This window comes from Ruditapes philippinarum, unplaced genomic scaffold, assembly GCF_026571515.1.
Source record: "Ruditapes philippinarum isolate M1 unplaced genomic scaffold, ASM2657151v2 ctg3623_1_1_1_1, whole genome shotgun sequence".
Taxonomy (NCBI): Eukaryota; Metazoa; Mollusca; class Bivalvia; order Venerida; family Veneridae; genus Ruditapes; species Ruditapes philippinarum.
In genome coordinates this window covers 148,262-167,952 of record NW_026854089.1, presented here as the reverse complement: position 1 = coordinate 167,952, position 19,691 = coordinate 148,262, and the positions used below count along the sequence as shown (strand labels likewise).

The following is a 19,691-nucleotide window of genomic DNA, read 5'->3' as shown; positions in this document are numbered from 1 at the left end:
TGTCAGATTGTAATGCAGTTTGTTTTGTTGTTTGAGTAAATCTTACCAATCATAAAACATAAAATTTATCGCTGTTTATTCTTTGCTTGGGAATACAATAATGAGCAAAATTCAATTTCTTGAAAATAAAAAAAGAAAACATCCCTTTAGTGTGTTCTTAATATCCAAGTTGAGTCTGATATACAATATTTCACCACTATAACTTACAAAAATGTATATAATATATTTTTTTTAATATTAATTGGTAAATTGTAAAATGTTGTGATATTTTAAACAACTTACTATTATAAGAAGCAATTGATTGTTTATATGTATTTATTTCGCAAACTCTAACGCTATATATTCAAGTTTGAAGTTCTGACAAATCTTAGTAAGTTTTAAGCACCATAACTTGAATAACTTTCAAGTGATTTTAAATTTCTTGCTAAAGGATACACCGGCTTGCCCCTGACTGGCTTTGAACACACACAACTATAAATCCTTAAATTGTTACCGCTACACCGACGTGTAATCCACATAGCCGAATGTCAGTTTTTCAATGCCGCCTTAGGTTATTTGAACGAAATACTCAAATGCAACTTTAGGAGCGACATGAAACATTTCATTTATGGCATTGAACTCTTAGTTGAAATGTGTCAAGTTTTGTTATATTTAAACTTTGAAAATTTATTCTACTTGTGCAATCTGTATATTAAGAATTTTCTAACTCGCCGTCTTGCAATTCATACAATTTCTTATCATTAACTGTTCTGAAAAGAAAATGTTCACAGATTACGCCAACAATACGACCTGTCGTCCAAACAATTCTATCCGAGGCTTTCATTTGAACAAAAATGAAGCAATATTCCTCAAATTTGCATTCAAATATCTTATTTCCATTACTTGATGCCTGTTCAACCACCGTTTGGAGAAACCGACCCAGATGATCCTTAATGTAAAGATGATTAGACCTCCAATCATTTACTTGCGTGTCAATGTAGAGTTACCTCCCTGGATTTGGTAACTTAAACAAATGTACATATTAAAAATGTATTTCATCCCGACTAGGGCCCTGAATCATTTTCATTTGGTTAAAATGTTATAGAGTATTAACAAAAATCAAATTTTACTCCTAAAGGGGTAGTTCACAGTTTGCGGTTTCTTGGCTAACAATTATCTGCACTACAAGTTTGTTTGCATTTTAAAATAAATATATACTTACGTTTCACATTGCAAATAATAAACATTGATATGGATATATTTCATTGCAAACAAATAAGGCTTATAAGCCCATGATATCGTGTTTAATTGATGGCTATGATTATCGGAGTCCTGGTTATCAAATCCTGGTATCTGAAGTCACAACGCGCAAAAATATGGTTTAAAAATAGGAATGACCACCGAAAAATGCATGGAGGCAGATGTCAATTGTTTCAAGGACGAGACAAGTTCTTAAGACCATTAATTTAAATTTTAAATAGTTATTATTATATTAACGTCCTCCTTAAAGCGGGTTTATAAATATATAAAACATTGAAATCAGTTACAGCTTTTTATAAGCACTAGTTTTAATTGTGATTTTCAAATTATGCTTTGGCAGATTTGAATATCTTAAATCAAAACGATTTATATAAATATGCATTCGGCAATGCGCCAATCTTTAAATGTAGAGATCCTATTTCTCAGGTAATCAAAATCTAGAAAACAATAAATTAGCTTCATAAACTAATTTGGTGAAAATGAGGCAGTAAATTTTGGATGGATCTTATATTGAACTTTAATACTACTCATAAAACAAGCATTTGTATTAAATCTAAAGTATGGTGCAATAGCCTGGTAGTTCACAAATGAAACTAAGGCATCATTCGAAAAACTTTCAAAATATGAAATAAACAGGGACTCAGTCTTAACGTTCTTGACACCTTAAAAGGTCTTGAATATGATTCTCGGAAATAATGTATGTATAGCAATGCCACTTTTTTTTAAAATTAAGGGTATTTTATAAATTAAAATCGAAATTCAGCAACTAGGTTGTGGAAGACCCTGCAAAAGCCTTTTAAACAGCGCTCATCTACCAACTAGTTCAAGTCCATGCTTGGCAGTTGGCATTTATATGTGTGTGTGTCTATGCTTGGTTTGTTTGCAAGAACATTGTTATTATTTTGCATATTGTGTGTTTCTGTGTCACATTTCTATCGGGTGTTTCTCTGCATATTTTCTCTGCATATACTAGCTATATACTCGTATTAGGAAAATGAGGTGGCTGTTCATAAATTGTCCAAAATCTTGTCGCCAAAACCAAACTAAAAAATCCTTTGATGTAAGTCACACATTTGGTTGTCTATTACAGTTCATCTTTATGTTTACATGTATTTACATTTTCTTTCAAATTTTATGCTAAAATAAAGATCATCAGCTTCAACAAAGAACTTATTTTCTATTTTTGTGTTTTGCATCTACCAATTATGTATGGTGTGCTTTATCTGTAGTGAAAGTTATTTGAATTTCAAATGTATTGTTCTTATTTGCAATATATATAATTTCAGTTTAAGTCCTCCAAATTTTGGTTTTAACAAGCACTAGGCACTAGTTGTAAAGTGTTGTCCATTTCCCGTCGCAAGGCTTTGATGATTTTATTCTCATATAGAGGGTTACGCATCAGATTACTAGAAAGAGACCAATTAACAGTGAGGTAAAGTGGTAAAATATTTATAAACATTTTAACAACTTTTTGGGGATATATTCATTTTACTTTATTTTCATAAATGTGACATATAGTATAGCAAGGACACAAAAATAATGGAACGATATCATTATCAATTCACTTTCAATTATTCATGTTGTTTTAAAAACTCAAGTTGGGTAGTCTGTAGAACAGTAGAAGATAGATCTCTGTACTCATCATTAAAACTTCTCTGTCACATCTTTTAAAATCAAATCATGGATAAATATACATTAGATGGCAAATTTTCAACGTAACTTAACTCAAACGGTAAAACTTGTGTAAGTTTATAGAAATAGATTTAAAAAACGTGTTTTCATATATAATACGGTTACTAGAAAATAAATCATTTTTTTTAAACCAAAAGCAAAACATTAACAAAGAAGTAGAGCAATAGATTGTTAACCCTTTCTTTGACAATTTAACCAATAATAGAGTAACAGTCATAAATAAATATCACCCTTTATTTATTTCAGCTTTGGCTTCAATACTAACGACCGCAATTTGATGATTACTATTGTTTTCCATTGTGTTTATTTCTTTCTTTTTTCTATCATTGGTGACTTCTATTTCCATATTACAGTCATCTTCCAATGCCCATGGCTGTACCTCACCGGATGCAAAGACAGCGAAAAATATTGACCCAAATATATAAATTCCAGCCGTTATATAAAATACGGTTTTCCATTGTTCTTGTGTTCCCTAGAATAACAATAATAATATAAGTGATTCTCGCCATCAATAGTTGGCTGTGTTTCTTAAATTAGATATCAATATCTGACCATACTAAATATTGTAAATGGACTTGTCCATCTTTCCATCTGGGCATGACCAATTATTATTTATCAATTAAACTTTCAAAATATAAAACTAAATAGCAAACAGTACGGACCATGATCAGAAACACTTGGCGTTCCCCCTGATCTTGTTTGGCATTGGTCACATGGGAAGAACTGGTTGTCCCAGCCGGCTAAGGGCTAATATCGCTCTTACTTTCAAGAAAGGGTTCGTTTTACACTAATTTATACATACAAAAATTGCTTCATTGTTTGCAAAGAAACAAAGAAACTTTGTCTATTTATAGCTTTCCTTGACTCCGTTATGGTATGCTTTCATTGTCTCCGTTATGGTAAGAATGCCAATAAAACATTTTTTATTTATTAGGCAAAATAAAAATCTTGTATGCCATTTAACGTTTCAGAATAAACATCATGTAAATGATACTAATGTTGAGACAATTATATAAACCTTACGTCTTCGACTATGAATCCAATTACAAAAGGTGCCAGAAAACCACACAGAGAGCCAGCGCTATTAGAAAACGCCATGATAATGCCTGCGTACATGGGGGCTACCTCTACAGAATTTACCAGATAACCACTTCCGAACTGCATCCCGGATATGGCTACACCAATGGTCAAAAGTGTCACAGCAAGATCAGGATTTTCGGCAATGTTTGCCATGATGGCTATACTTATTGCCGGTAGAATATTCCCTATAAGTACAAGTAAACAAGTGAAAACATTTGGAATCGTCACTAGCTAGTTTATTTTACAATATTTCTAAAGTTATCAAATGGTAAACATTACATGAAAATAGTCTATAGTATTCCTAATGATAATTCACTATACAGTGTGGGATTTTGCAAGAAGGCGAAAAGAAAATTATTATGTTAAATGATTCGTACAAATTGCTAAGCAGAAATAAGAAGTCAGAAAACCTAGTACAAATATTATTCTATACTTCTTAAATACATAATATATATATATATATTCTCTGAAGTATTAAGTAAATCCATCAAAACATCTGGATATGGTAAACAGGTACATGTGTTCGGCACACATGATTAAGCTTAACTTTCTACATTGTGCCAAAACACAATTACTTTAAGTTTCAGATCTGGAGAAAGAAATACACTGTGAAATTGCTAGGAGAAAATCAACTGATCTCACCAATGCCAGACAAAAGTTTTCGTGTAAGTGTTTTGGACATGCACTTTCGTCTTTGAATACAGTCAGCGATGAGTGCTGTTATGTTAGAAACAAACCAGAATCCAAGGTATGGTAGCGATGATAAGAATCCAGTCTGTTATAAGTAAAACATTTTAAAGGGTATTAAGCTTTATCTTATACAAACATAATCAGTTTAAGGTAAATATTTTTATGTTGCTTTCATAATCTTACGGTCAATCATGAAAGTAGTTGTATCATAGAATTTTTGTAATTTAACACACATGAATATTGTCCGTAAACAGAAAAAATGTTACGAACTAAGATATTATGTTGCTATTTTAAGTAGAGTTCCATACACGCGCCATTCTCTATTTTTTTTTCTTTCATGAAGACATTTTGGATGTATTCTCTCTTACAAAATTCAACAAATTATTTTTTCACATTATAAAGCTTTATAAACTTTGAAAAGATGTGCTTTAGTAACAAAAAAAAATAAAAGATTATAAAAACAGTACACTCGAATTGATTTGAACTTGGTAAACGGATATAAACACAGCAACATTTAAAGTAAATCAACCTGGGATACCATTGTGAAATGATTATGCAAAGTTTCAAAACAGCATATAGTAATCATTCAGCCTGTATGTCTACATGACTGTTTATCATCACCTTCGTACATTGACGGAATTAGTCCTTCGTAATTGAATATGAGTTAATCAGTTATTGAACTAAAGTGACGATATGTTATATCTATGATCTAGTATTTGACTTTTATTTCATAAACATCAATTAAGCTGGAATGCAAAAGATTCTGATTATTTAACCAGCCTTAATACCGTAAGATTCGAAATTTTAGCTTTCAAAATAGTTTTGTTAACTTATTGCATTAGCATTTTGAAATCATCATTAATATTGTTTTTATTGTATTGATTTAATATTTCGTTTTAGTAAGTGACAAGAACTGTAACAAAAATGCTAATTTACCAAAAAGAATATTGACAATGCCGGCATCAATAACAATAAAGTTGTGAAGTTGCTTATGTATTAAGCCGAATTTGCCCAATTGAACATTGCATAAATTATATTTTAAATAATTAAAATGGTAAAGTTAATAAAACTTATAATTACGTTTTTGATTTGAAACTGTAAAACATCTTCCATATAACTCGGTATGTTGGTCATGAAAGTATATAGTCCCCATTCCGAACATGCTTGTGAAACAATAATTGCCCAAACAGAACATGATGACAATATCTTTGACCAAGGTGTAGTCGTCGGCTGCAATATCGATGTCAGTTGAACAAACATAAGCTAAAGGAAAAACATTGGTATATCATATTATTTGGCTTGAAAAATTCTCTTCCTAAAGCTATATTTATCTCAGGGTTAAACCATATTCAGACATGTTTACGTAACGATAAAAGCAACAATGTAATATTTCGCGCATGAGTATTCTGAGTATTCTGCGTATAAAATGACGGAGACCTATATTGCTGCAATGTGATTTGGGTTATCAATTCTATTAACATTGTGGTAAATCAACTGTTTAAGACTTAGTTCTAGTAATAAAAACAAAACAACTAAACGAAAACAAAAGGAAAAGACAACAATGCAATGTTAGGAGACGTTATCAATTTGATACTATGATACTATCTGAAAACATTTAATTCAATCAATTCTGAAATAAGAAGTTTTACCTGGAGCATATAATTAAGCGTTTAACTAAAACTGGATAAATCTTTCTATTAAAACATTACAAATGTGAATGAAGACTATTTTCATCAATTAAAAAACTTCTTATTAAGCTAATTTGGTCGTGATTATAAATATGATGTATATTTCGGTTCCAAAGAATGGATTGTTATTTATAGCAGATAAATACAGCAACCTAACAATTATTCAAATGCACAGACATTCGGGAGTAAGAATGTAAGCCCTCCTTGCTAAGCCTTTGTTAATTCTCAGTAACTTTAATGACCGAACACGCGTGGGAAAACTGTCTCAGGCATAAAATGAAAATTTAAATTTAATTTCTACGTGAATTTTATAGTGTTCGTTTACAATCGAGTCTCGATTGAATTAAGACTGCAGACACAAGAACGTTTACACGTATCTCCTACCAAGAATATGCATGATTTTTTAATAGACATTGATACAATGATTACAATAAACATGATAAAAATGTTAAAAGATTTTTTTGATGAAAAAAAAAGTACAAACTCATAACCAATACCGTAATTTTCACAACCAATTTTGCCGATGACGTAGAAATATCCCTACTTTACTTTATTTACCTATATGTCAGTCGTTCATGTGTAAATATTTTCTGCATATACATCAGATCTGAGTGCCAGCTCTGTATAATTAATTATTAAGTATTGTTTGGAAAGTTTTAGTCGTAAGCGAAGATTTCTGTAAATTTATGTTAAATTTTCATTGAAAATAAAGTGCCGTAGATAAACACGATTTTCCAATAACACCGCCGTATTTAAAATACAAATTACCGCTGAATAATACCTGGATAACTAAATTTTAAATACAAATCACTCCTATGTCATTGCTTATAGGAAAACGTGTACATATTAAACGATTTTCGGTGCATCTATTTAAGTCGAGACAAAAAATAATATACTCGCATAATTACTGAAACAGTCTTTTTGATAGAAGTCGAAACTTATGCATACATGTGTTCAGCTGATTTTAAAGAAAAAAAGAAAGAAAGAAAAAAAAAAAAAAAAAAAAAAAAAAACCCAAAAAGCAAATTACCTAACCCCTAAAGCATTGCCTCTGTTTTAAATAGTATTCAAATAGGCTAAAATTAATGTCGACTAAATTTAAATGGTAGGTCTAGGATTCAAACACAAAAGGATTTTTTCCTTCCATTTTTCTTTTTGAATTATTTATGTATCCTTCAAATCCTTTTTGGGTAAAAGTGTTTAATTTTGATAATAATTATGTGACCCAATGTTCAAATAACGTGAAATTTTACCACGACCTGTAAGGGGGTTTACCCCCAACCCCCGGACAATTTTGAACAAGATTAATTTTTGTCTCAGGCACTTTTGCGTATAATAATATTTCAACGTACTGTGAAATGGCTCAACGGGTATCTAAGGTGGTCTGAGACGGTACTTCATGCCATTAGATTACATCACACTTTACGCAGGTAGAAATTTAATGAAATCAACTTGAAATTTACCAGATCTCAGGGTTATTCTAATTCATCACTCGTACCTTACCGTTTTTCTTATATCCACTTCTGATTGAAGTTTTTGTAAGATGTAAATTTTCTCTTGTTCAGAAATTCTTGGATGACGAACGGGTGAATCAAACACACAAAACATCCATGCAACAAACCAGATGACTCCAACGCAGCCTAAATGATATTATATTCTAAACAAAAGTCTTATAGTGAAGTAACTTAAATAAAAAAGTAAAAAAAAGGAAACAATCAGTAAAGTGACATATTCTCATTCTTTTACTGTCAAATGGAGCCAAAATACCACTTAAATCGACAGTTTTTTGGTTATTGACCAATAACTGATAAGTACTAGCATTTAGCATAAAATATATCAACTGCCTAAATATAATAAGAGAGCCTCGCTCACTTAACCCTTCAAACTCATTCGAGCAATTAACTAGACAAGAATCCTGACCAAGTTTCAAGACAGTTGAGTCAAAAATGTGAGTACTAGAGTGTTAACAAGGTTTCTCAATATTTGAGCAGTGTGACCTAGTTTAAAAACCCAGGTGACCCATATTTGAACCTGTCCTTGAAATAATCAAAACAAACTTTCACGCCAAATTATAGGATACTTTGATCAAAACAGTAGCCACTAGAGTGTGAACAAGATTTTTATATTTTAAGCTTCTGTGACCTAGTTTTTCCTCCGAGATGACACATGTTCAAACTCAGCCAAGCAATTACCTAGAAAAGCATCCTGACAAAGATTGATTATAGTTGAGTCAAAAATTTGATCATTAGAGTTTTTTTTACGGTTTTTCTATATTTGGGCGGTGTGACCTAGTTTTTGACCCTCGGTATCCCATATTTGAAACTGACCTAGAAAGCATCAATAACAAACTTTCAGATCAATTTCAAACAGATTTGTATCAAAACAGAAGCCACTAGAGTGTAAACAATATTTTTATATTTTTAGCTCCGGTGACCGACCTAGATTTTCATCCGAGATGACCCGTGTTCGGACTCATCCCAGCAATTACCTTGACAAATAACTTGACAAAGTTTTTTTATGATAATAAAGTTGAAAGTGTGACCACTAGTGTGTTAACAAGGTTTTTCCATATTTGGAAGGCGTGACCTAGTTTCTGACCTCAGACATACGAACGAACTAGAAATCAAACCCAAAAAACTTTCAGACCAATTTACTGGTATGTGGATCAAAACAGTAGCCACTAGAGTGTTAACCATGTACATGTTATTTCTATTTTTAACTCCTGTCACCTGGTCTTTTAACCGAGATTACTAAAGTTAGAACTTATTAGAGCAATTACCTAGATAAGAATCCTGACAAAGTCTGATGACAAAAATGTAACTACTAGAATGTTAGGAAGGTTTTCCCATATTTGGGCGATGTGACCGCGGTTTTCAACCCAGGTGACCCATATTCAAAGTTGACCCGAGAAATCATCAAAACAAACTTTCGGACCAATTTTCAGGATATTTGGATCAAAACAGTAGCCAGTAGAGTGTTAACAAGATTTTTCTATTTTTAGCTCATGTGACCTAGTTTTTTTATCAGCCATGATCCATGATTTAACTCATTCGAGCAACCTAGACAAGCATCCTGACAAAGTCTGATGACAATTGAGTCGAAATTGTGACCACTTGTGTGTAAACAAGGTTTTCCCATATTTGAGCGGTGTGACCTAGTTTTTGACCCCCGATGTTCCATATTCAAACTTGACCTAGACATCATCAGAACAAACTTTCATACCAATTTTCCAGGATATTTATATCAAAACACTAGCCACTAGAGTGTTTACCAGATTTTTCCATTTTTAGCTCCTGTGACCTAGTTTTTCATCCTCAAATTGAGTCAAAAATGTTACCACAATAATGTTTTTTAAGATTTTTAGTATTTGGGCGGTGTCACCTACTTTTTAAAACCAGTTAACCCATATTCAAACTTTACCTAGAAATTATCAAAACAAACTTTTAGACCAATTACTAGGATATTTGGATTAAAACAGTAGCCGAATAAATGTGGACGGACGACGGACATTCAACGATCCTAAAAGCTCACCCTGAGCGAGCTGATGTAAGCTTAAAAGACTGTCCCACTCTTTATTAATTAAATGTTACGAATAAATTGAGGATATTTGTTTAACGAAGGTTATTAATTATTCAGGTAACGTCGATATTAAAATTAAAATGATAAAATGTAAAGTTATTTTGAATTCGCCGTTGACTCATCGATAGGCATGATGTCACGCCTCAATTAGGTAGGTTAGTACATTCTAGTAGAATACTGTGGGGGAAAGAAATTATCGTTTTACAAAGATTTCCACTTTAACGAAGATTTGTCCTTAACCGATGATTGCCTCGAACTGATCATTGCCCCGAAGATTTGCGCTTTACCAAAGATGTACTTCTATGTTATCCTCTAACAACGCGGGACAGAATACGGCCAAAGTCATACGGAATAAATCCAACACAAAAATTCCTGAAAGTAAGAGTGGTTAAAGGAACAGTCCCAGACCGGTGCAATTGACTGTTTCTGGCACTATCGCATACTTTCAGGAATTTTATTTCCTCTGGTGATATAACTAAATTTGGACATAAAGGGACTCTCCGAAATTTATTGCACTAATCTGACACGGGAATCAGACTTTCGGGATTTTTTTGCTAATCGAGTTAATGACACTTACACTGTATCGGACTGTTCCTTTCACATATTCTAACGTTCAAGAGGTTTAGTGCCAATAGATCTGGGTTCATTTATGATAAGCATGACAAACATCTTGTCACATTATCTACTATGTAACGCAGTCGCAATACGTATGTCAAGGGCAAACCTTTGGTAAAGGGCAAATATTCGGTAAAGCGCAAATCTCCGGTAAAGTGAAGTCTGCAGTAGGTAAAGGGCAATTATTCGGTTTTGAGAAACTTTTAACCGATGATTTTCCGCCCCCATATTACTCTACTATTTATGTAAAGCTTATATGACATTGTTATTTTCTTAGATATCGATATTTCTAAATTATTTTTCCTCATTTAAAACACACGTCAACAAAATGTAAGACAAAGCTAAATCAGACACAGCGGGAGTTTTATACTCTCAGTAATTTCAAACACCTTATTCTAATAATGAGCATGTTTTATGAAAATTCTGAAATTGAACTTACTGGGAAATAATAGGACATACCAGTCTTAATTAATATTATAATTACCTGATATGTTGTCATAAATTTTTTAAATGCCGACTTACAGCAATGTTCAGTTAAGCTCTAATACCTATACTGTAGTTGATATACTATGAGTGATATGAATGAAATTTGATGCATAAAACCCAGGTTTGCATTGGTTATAGACAGAGACAATAGCCATTTACCTGACACATAGAATATACTCGGCCATCCACCATCAAAGCCATCAACGCATAACACCCCACTATATGGAAACGTAACCATTATACCAAATTGAAATCCTGTAAAGATACCATCTGTCTTAATGTTTGAGCGGGATTTATCATTTTTGCGTTTTACATGTACGGGTGAGTATTATAGAAACATGGTTTATTGTATATGTAATTCCAACAGGTTTTATCGGTAGTGTCACATATATACCAATTGCATTTTTTAATGATAGTAAGAGATTTTTGTTCTGCAAAGCAAGGTAAACATTTTTCTAATACGTTATCGATCCAGACGTGATTTATATGTTTGTCTTTCGAAATCATTGACTAAAATACTTTAAAAGTTTAGGATGGGGCATCCTTATTATAGAACTATTTAACGTTAAAACATTTCAACAAAATCCTGTAGCGTTATGTTCGTAGTTTTTAATGGTATTTAGGCAGAACCTTCATTAAAAATATGTAAACTTTTGATCATAAAAGAATATTGTAACAAAGCTTTATAAAACAAAGTCAAAATGCACCCTTTTGCGAACGTTTACATTTGCATCCATTAAATGCCAGGATCGCAGGCGGGGTATTAAATATGTCCGCGTAGGCTTCTGCAGATATTTAAGCATGAGCAAAACCTGCATTAGCGCTATTTTTGCAGAAAATGCACCTCTTAATCGATAATTGCACGTTCTGTTAACTGTATTGTGAATAAAGAAACCATTGGCTATGCCATATTTTCAAAGAAAGTGAAACCGCGATGTCATTTAACATTTATGTTTTAATAGAAATGTTTAGGAACCGTTGTATTGCACAAAGCTGTTTTTAATTGCATATTTTAAAAAGTACAAAAACGGTGCGTGGTCACGAGAATCTGTTATGTTTGGAAATGGTTACGTGCCTTTAAAGTTTTAAGCAACAAAATAAGTTATAAGTACTGAGAAATGATCGGAAAATGGTAAAATAAGAAAAAAATGTTTACCAGCGTAAACAAAAGAAACCGCTCTACTTCGTTGTAAAGGTGGGATCCACAGGGAAAGCAATTTATGCATACATGGTAATGCAACGCCCTGTAGTAATCGTAATGCTAAATGATATTATGCCAATAATATTTTAGTTCGTGATAAAGCAAAACATGGATATGACAATGTACACAATCAATCGTAAATTATTCAAACAAAAAATGGTTCAATTTACAATACTTAATATGCTTTATTTTTTAATTTTAACATCTTTCAAAAAGGACTATTCTTAACATATACTTTCATAGAATGATTTTGTCGCAATTACTTTTAAAAAGCTGATCCTCAACTTTATTTTCATCAAGGCAATTATCAAAAAATAGATTTAATTGAATAAAAAAAAACACAAAAAAAACCCAAACAAAACACAACTCTTTGAACAATATTAACTCACGGCAATTCCACTCTGCTATATGGTAGATGATAACATCACATTTGTATTTAACTTTCATATATTATTAAGGTTCCAACAATTGACATGGTAAACAATGATTTGTAATATGCTATAAGATGTTTAACCTGACAAAGTCCTGCAAACCCACGCACAGCTATCAGCAAAATGACATTTGATGTTGCCGCAAAAGGTGTGATGATAGTAGCAATAGCGCAAAGAAGCATACACCATCCAAGTAATTGTTTCCCGCCATATTTGCTTGAACCATCAGGGGTGGGAATGGTGGGGACAGGAAGAACTAGACAGCCTACTCCTATGACGTCTCCGGTAGTTCCAGTACCTAAACTAAATGTCCATTGTCATTGCATTAGCACGTTTTTAGATGAACGAAACCCCCAACAACACCCAACGACCCCCAAACAAAAGCACAACAAAACAAAATATGACGCTGTATTAGCCAAAAATAGGGCTTATGAATAAGCATCGGCTGCAGTCCTCGGTCATTATATGCCTTTGCCTGTTAGCTTTGGCTTTTAATGAGCCCTCGTGTTTTGCAGATGGTAATGTGCTAAAAAGGTGCACCTACCATTTTATATACGAAATCCCTTAAAGCAATCCAATTTCCCACTTCCATTTTCTCTTTAATCAATACCTGTACATTATACCCCAGGATGTAAGAGATAAAAATTCGATCATATAAAATGTTTGAAGACTTTATCGTTTATTAAAAGTAACCTGATCAACTATGTTCTCTGTTATATTTTCTTGAAAGGTATTTGCTGAATCAATCTTGCTTGTGTTACTGCTCCTCTTGTTGTGTATGTGGTCCTCAGTCATACAAACAATTGCCACACTCATGTTTACCCTCAACGAGTACATATTCATGCATCCAAAAAATGCAATGATGATCAGAGAAAAACGGCACGAGCACAAGAAGCACCCTGAAATAGTTCATATCAATATAATCAGAATGTTATTAATCTATATTATTAGTCGTGAACTTATGTTAACCTAATTGATGTTCTCTAATGTAATTTTTTATATATATTTTTGTAAGAAATATGTGCTAAAATATTGTATTTTATCAATTGTTTATTATTTCAAAGGAGCTCGACTGATGTCCAGAAGCCTTACAACATAAAATTTGAAATTCTGGCATCGAACAACTCGTTCACAAAAACTTGAAAATATTTGGAAGATATAATAGATACGCTCAGAATTAATAAAATATCATTTTATCTTGTGCTATCCCTAGACCGTTTTCTGGTCAAAGCATTGCAACGCTGTTCATTTTGTGCTAAAAACGTAATATTCTGGTAAAACGGAGTTAGCAAATATTCAGAAATTTTGCACATGAGTTATTGGTGTAGGTTTTCATCAAATGATACGGAGGTAAATACTTGTTATAGCTGGGCCGGAATGTGAAAATCGTTGTTTTCTGTTGTTGATTTTTTTTCGTTTGTGAGGTTTTGCAACAAGTTATTGTTTTTTTTCCTTTTTGTTTATTTTAAGCTCACATGAGCTTGCTCAGGGCGAGCTTTTAGGATCGTTGAATGTCCGTCGTCATTCGTCCGTCGTCATTTGTTCGTTAACACTCTAGTGGTCACATTTTTGCCTCAGTCATCATCAACTCTTGTCAATATGCTTGTCTTGGTAATAGCTCGGATTAGTTCGAAAATGGGTCATCTCGGAGGAAATTCAAGGTCAAAGGAGCTAGAAAAAGAAAAAAAACTTGTTAACACTCTAGTGGCTACTGTTGTGATCCAACTATCCTGAAAATTGGTTTGAAAGTCTGTATTGATGACCTCTAAAGCAAATTCGTCAGGCCCCGTGTTCACAAAAATTTAAGGATCAGGATCAAGATCAGATTGAAAAACTCTAACATTCTTAATTTTTTATCCTCATAGATTAAATATCTAATATTAATTTGAAAAAAATGGCCTTGCAATAACAAATTAATGAAATTTTAGAATAAATTTATTAATTTTACAAGATACGGGCATTTTACAGTTGATCCAAATATTGATCCCGATCCTAAAATTGATCCTTATTTTGATCCAAATATTTTTGTATTTGTTTTATTATTTGTTAATTTTATCCCAAAATCGTTTAATTTCTTTTCAAATTAGCATTTTATTACATTTTGAATATTAACTATTTAATTCTAGCAAAACAATAAATTTTAGTAACATAAAACAATGAAAATAAAATCAGGATCACTTGATCCTGGTCCTGATCTTTTCTCTATGAGCACGGGGCCAGGGGTCAAAAACTAGGTTACACCTTACAAATATGAAACAACCTAATTAAAACTCTAGTGGTCACATTTTCGACTCAGTTGACATCAAACTTTGTCAGGATGCTTGTCTAGGTATTTGTTTGTTTGTTTTATTGGGCTTTACGCAACGCCACACATACTGGTAGAGGAAGACCTCAGGTGCCGTTCCGTGCATTGTTTCAGGCATAGTAAAACCACCCCGATGTTCCGTAAACTAGCTGGATATTTTCCTCAGATGAAAGAAAATTCAAAGTTCCTGTCAGGTTTCGAACCCACAGCGGTGAGGGGCAAGTGGTTTGAAGTCAACGACCTTAACCACTCGGCCACGGGCGCCCACATGTACACTTGTCTAGATGATTACTCGGATGAATGAAAATATAGATCATCTCGAATGAAAAGCTAGTGACACTCTAGTGGCTACTGTTTTGATCCAAATATCCAGAAAATTGTTCTGAAAGTTTGTTTTGATGATTTTTAGGTCGAATGTTGTTTGATGTTCAAATAAGGGTCACCTTACGTCAAAAATAAGGTCACATCCCCCAAATATGGAAACTATGTCACTGGTTTCATTTTTGCCTCAATAATCATCAAACTTTGTCAGGATTCTTGTCTAGGTAATGGGTCAGATTAGTTTAAACATGGGTCATCTCGGATGAAAAACTAGGTCACAGGAGCTAAAATAAAAACATCTTAACACTAGTTTCGTCCGTTCACATTTTGTTGTTAACACTCTAGCGGTCGCATTTTTGCCTCAATCATCATCAAACTTGGTCAGGATGCTTATCTAGTTGATAGCTCGGATGAGTTCGAACATGGGTCATCTCGGATGAAAAAGTAGGTCACTGGAGCTAAAAATAGAAAAACTTTGTTAACACGCTAGAGGTCACATTTTTGCCTAAATCATCATCAAACTTGGTCAGGATGCTTGTCTAGGTGATAGCTCGGATGAGTTCGAACATGGGTCATCTCGGATGAAAAAGTAGGTCACTGGAGCTAAAAATAGAAAAACTTTGTAAACACACTAGCGGTCACATTTTTGCCTCAATCATCAAACTTGGTCAGGATGCTTGTCTAGGTGATAGCTTGCATGAGTTCGAACATGGGTCATCTCAGATGAAAAAGTAGGTCACCGAAGCTAAAAATAGAAAAACCTTGTTAACACTCCAGCGGTCACATTTTTGCCTCAATCATCATCAAACTTGGTCAGGATGCTTATCTAGTTGATAGCTCGGATGAGTTCGAACATGAGTCATCTCGGATGAAAAACTAGGTCCCAAGAGCTAAAAATAGAAAAACCTTGTTAACACTCTAGCGGTCACAATTTTGCCTCAATCATCATCAAACTTGGTCAGGATGTTGGTCTAGTTGATAGCTTGGATGAGTTCGAACATTGGTCATCTCGGATGAAAAACTAGGTCACAGGAGCTAAAAATAGAAAAATCTTGTTAACACTCTAGTGGCTACTGTTTTGATCCAAATATCCTGTAAATTGGTCTGAAAGTTTGTTTTGATGATTTCTAAGTCAAGTTCGAACATGGGTCATCTTGGATGAAAAACTAGGTCTCACAGCCCAAATATGGAAAAACCTTGTTAACATTCTAGTGGTCACATTTTCGACTCAATTATCATCAAACTTGGTCAGGATGCTTGTCTAGGTAATTGCTCGGATGAGTTCGAAATCGCATGTGAAACTAGGTCACCGGAGCTAAAAATAGAAAAATCTTGTTAACACTCTAGTTGCTACTGTTTTGATCCAAGTATCCTGGAAATTGGTCTGAAAGTTTGTTTTGATGATTTCTAGGTCAAATTTGAATATGTGTCACCTAGAGTCAAAAACTAGGACACACCGCCCAAATATGGAGAATCCTTGTAAACACTTTAGTGGTCACATTTTTGCCTCAATCATCTTCAAACTTTTTCAGGATGCTTGTCTATGTAATTGCTTCGAATATGGGTCATTTTGGATGTAAAAGCAGGTCACATGAGATAGAAATAGAAACATCTTGTTAACACTCTAGTGGCTACTGTTTTTATAAAGAAAATATCCTTGAAATTGGTTGAAAGTTTGTTTTGGTGATTTCTAGGTCAAGTTTGAATATGGGTTGCCTGGGGTCAAAAAGTAGGTCACACCGCCTTAATATGGAAAAATTTGTTAATAATCTGGTAGTAACATGTTTTACTCAATTGTCATCAACCTTTCTCAGGATACTTGTCTGGTGAATTGCTCGAAAGAGTTCAAACATGGGTCATCTTTGATGAAAAACTAGGTCACAGAGCTAAAAATAGAGATATCTTGTTAACACTCTTATGGCTAGTGTTGTTATTAACTATCCTGGAAATTGGTCTGCATGTTTGTTTTGATCATTTCTTGGTCAAGTCCGAATATGGGTCACCTGGGGTAAAAAACTAGGTTACACTGTCCAAATATGGATAAACCTTGTTTACACTCTAGTGGTCACAATTTTGACTCAATTGTCGTCAAACTTGGTCAGGATGCTTGCCTTAGCTATTGCTTTGATGGGTTCGATTGGTCAGGTGAGCGATCTAGGGCCATCTTGGCCCTCTTGTTTAAAATTAAAACCATTGAATGTATTTTCATACCTCAATGAATTTTCTTGACTAATTAATTTGCATGTTTAATAACTTAAAGATAATTTTTAGGAAAAGATGTTAAAAAATCAAAAGAGAAATGATAATATTAGGTTGCTTATAGTTTATGATATCAATTATAGGAGTTTATAACGTTTTTAGAAACGAAAATGGCAAAAAATATCGGACGTAATATCCCGAGTTTACAAAAGGTATAAGTAACACCATTTCATCATTAGCTCAGTACATTTGTAATATTAGATTTAATTTTAATTTGATGTTTTTATTTCGTAAAATATACATGTAGTTGTATATATTTTTGTATATGTATATCATTTTATACGGTATCATGATTTCTTATTTTATATAGGTCATTTTGACTTGTTTATGGCATAAGTAAATAGAAGTATTTGATATGTGTTACTATTTGAATGATAAGTTCATGTACAGCTACTCTTACTTATCTATGTAAGACATATTTTGTTCTTGCTTTTTCTGTGGCAAAGTTCGAATTTATCGTATACTCAATCGTTTAAGTAATCTATTTCTTAACTTATATTTCAGCTCTCGGACAAGTAGTTAAGACATACAATCAAATAATTGTGTTTTTTTTTATTATTCCATAACATTACTACAACAATTGATAACAATATTAGCTTTATCATAGTTTATTTTAGTAAAGTAGAGTGTTTTCTATTTTATTTTACACTTTATTTAACGTTACACAATTAATTAGTTTATGACAATGGTGACGCCTAGATTCACTATATGAGACAATAACATGTTTTTGTATGAAAATAGGATACAAATAATTCACATGTTATACATTTATCAAACATAGCTAAAGGATAACAAATCCATATAAAATATCGAGTCATGCCAAATACATCCAACATATTCAGAGAATTCGTGTAATATTGATTCTTAAAGGACCTCCACTGACGTCCAAAGACTACAAATTAATTTGAGTTTATAACACAGATCAGATGGGACACTTAAAACAAAAAGATATGGACAAGATGATATATATGTGTGTATATATATATATATATAAATATATAATATTAAATAAAATGTGGATAAAATAAAGTTATCTTTTCATTTAATGGAAAATTATTTCAAGTCCAATAATGTCAGAAAACCACGCTGGAGTCCCTTTTATACATTTTCGTCAACCGTGAGAGGGTGTATTTTTCACTAAGACGTAATTATTTTAAATAAACGAAACAAAAAGAAAAACATACCATTATGACAGTAACTCGGAAAGAGGTTGTTTAAAAGATAAAAATAAATCCAATTACCTGACTTTGATTTGTTTTCACCTTCCAGTTGCATGATATTTTTTAATATTTTGGTCAGTTACGTACACTGGTATCTCAGATGATGGCAATAATTATTCTAACAGTTTTCTAACAGCAGTGACTGAACTAGATAAAGAAAAGAATCAATCAGACACTAGTCATGTCATATGTAACTTTCAAATTTATTAATCCTTTCATAACCGACACAAAAAGATCAGCGTCAACCTACTTCTGTCCAATGGTTACATACTAGAGATTTTATATCAACGAGAAACAGGATGTTATTCTATTTATACTAATGAACAGCTGCTAGGAAAGTTTAAAGTTTAAGTAAGTTTAAAGTCTTCAGCAATTGATATTACGCCGCCTGTCAATCACGCTGGCAGGGTTCTTACAGATAAGCCAATCGGCGACCGTTATCAGTTTCACGCTAAGATGTCTGTAAAGTCCGCCATTTTCTTTAGACAAGCTATTTGCAGCAGCATTTATAATGAAATTATTTTGATTTTTGTCAATTTAAAGCTATTAAATCACTTTATCTAATTTACCAAATATCCTGGCATATTGACAGATTGAGTCAGTTAGTTTTACAAAAAAATATCAGTAACTTTGTATATATGAAGTGATTTATATAGCAGGTATGAAAGTTAAAACTGGCTATACCACAATGCATTAAAAAAAAGAAAAAAATAAACAAATGCTCTATTCTCTCCTTTATTACAATTATGTCTATTCATAATCACATATTATATCATAAGGTACGAGAATATTCAAATGATATAACATTTTTTGTTCGTTTATAACATAGTGTCAATAAAATGCTGCAGTAGAAAAAAGGACCTGCAAATAAAATTAGAGACTATG

The 19,691-nt window shown here is 32.7% G+C and overlaps 1 protein-coding gene across 1 annotated transcript; it reads right to left on the bottom strand.

The window, feature by feature from the left end:
- Window positions 1-2,849: 2,849 nt before the first annotated feature.
- Window positions 2,850-19,399, bottom strand: LOC132738887 (sialin-like). The gene is made up of 10 exons (XM_060726497.1): window positions 18,828-19,399; window positions 13,384-13,600; window positions 12,785-13,004; window positions 12,226-12,313; window positions 11,229-11,324; window positions 7,893-8,029; window positions 5,782-5,931; window positions 4,654-4,786; window positions 3,955-4,196; window positions 2,850-3,403 (listed from the first exon to the last, which is right to left on the bottom strand). Exons 1-10 carry the CDS (start codon window positions 18,859-18,861, stop codon window positions 3,158-3,160), a joined length of 1,563 nt encoding a protein of 520 aa, XP_060582480.1. The 5' UTR covers window positions 18,862-19,399; the 3' UTR covers window positions 2,850-3,157.
- Between the last annotated feature and the right edge of the window lie 292 nt (window positions 19,400-19,691).

Coding starts and splice junctions, on each gene's coding strand:
- LOC132738887 (XM_060726497.1), bottom strand. CDS start 18,861: ATGCAACTGGAAGGTGAAAACAAATCAAAGTCAG. Junction 13,005..13,383: donor GTTGATCAGGTTACTTTTAA/TAAACGATAAAG, acceptor ATGGACATTTAG/TTTAGGTACTGGAACTACCG. Junction 12,314..12,784: donor GGTTTGCAGGACTTTGTCAG/GTTAAACATCTT, acceptor CGATTACTACAG/GGCGTTGCATTACCATGTAT.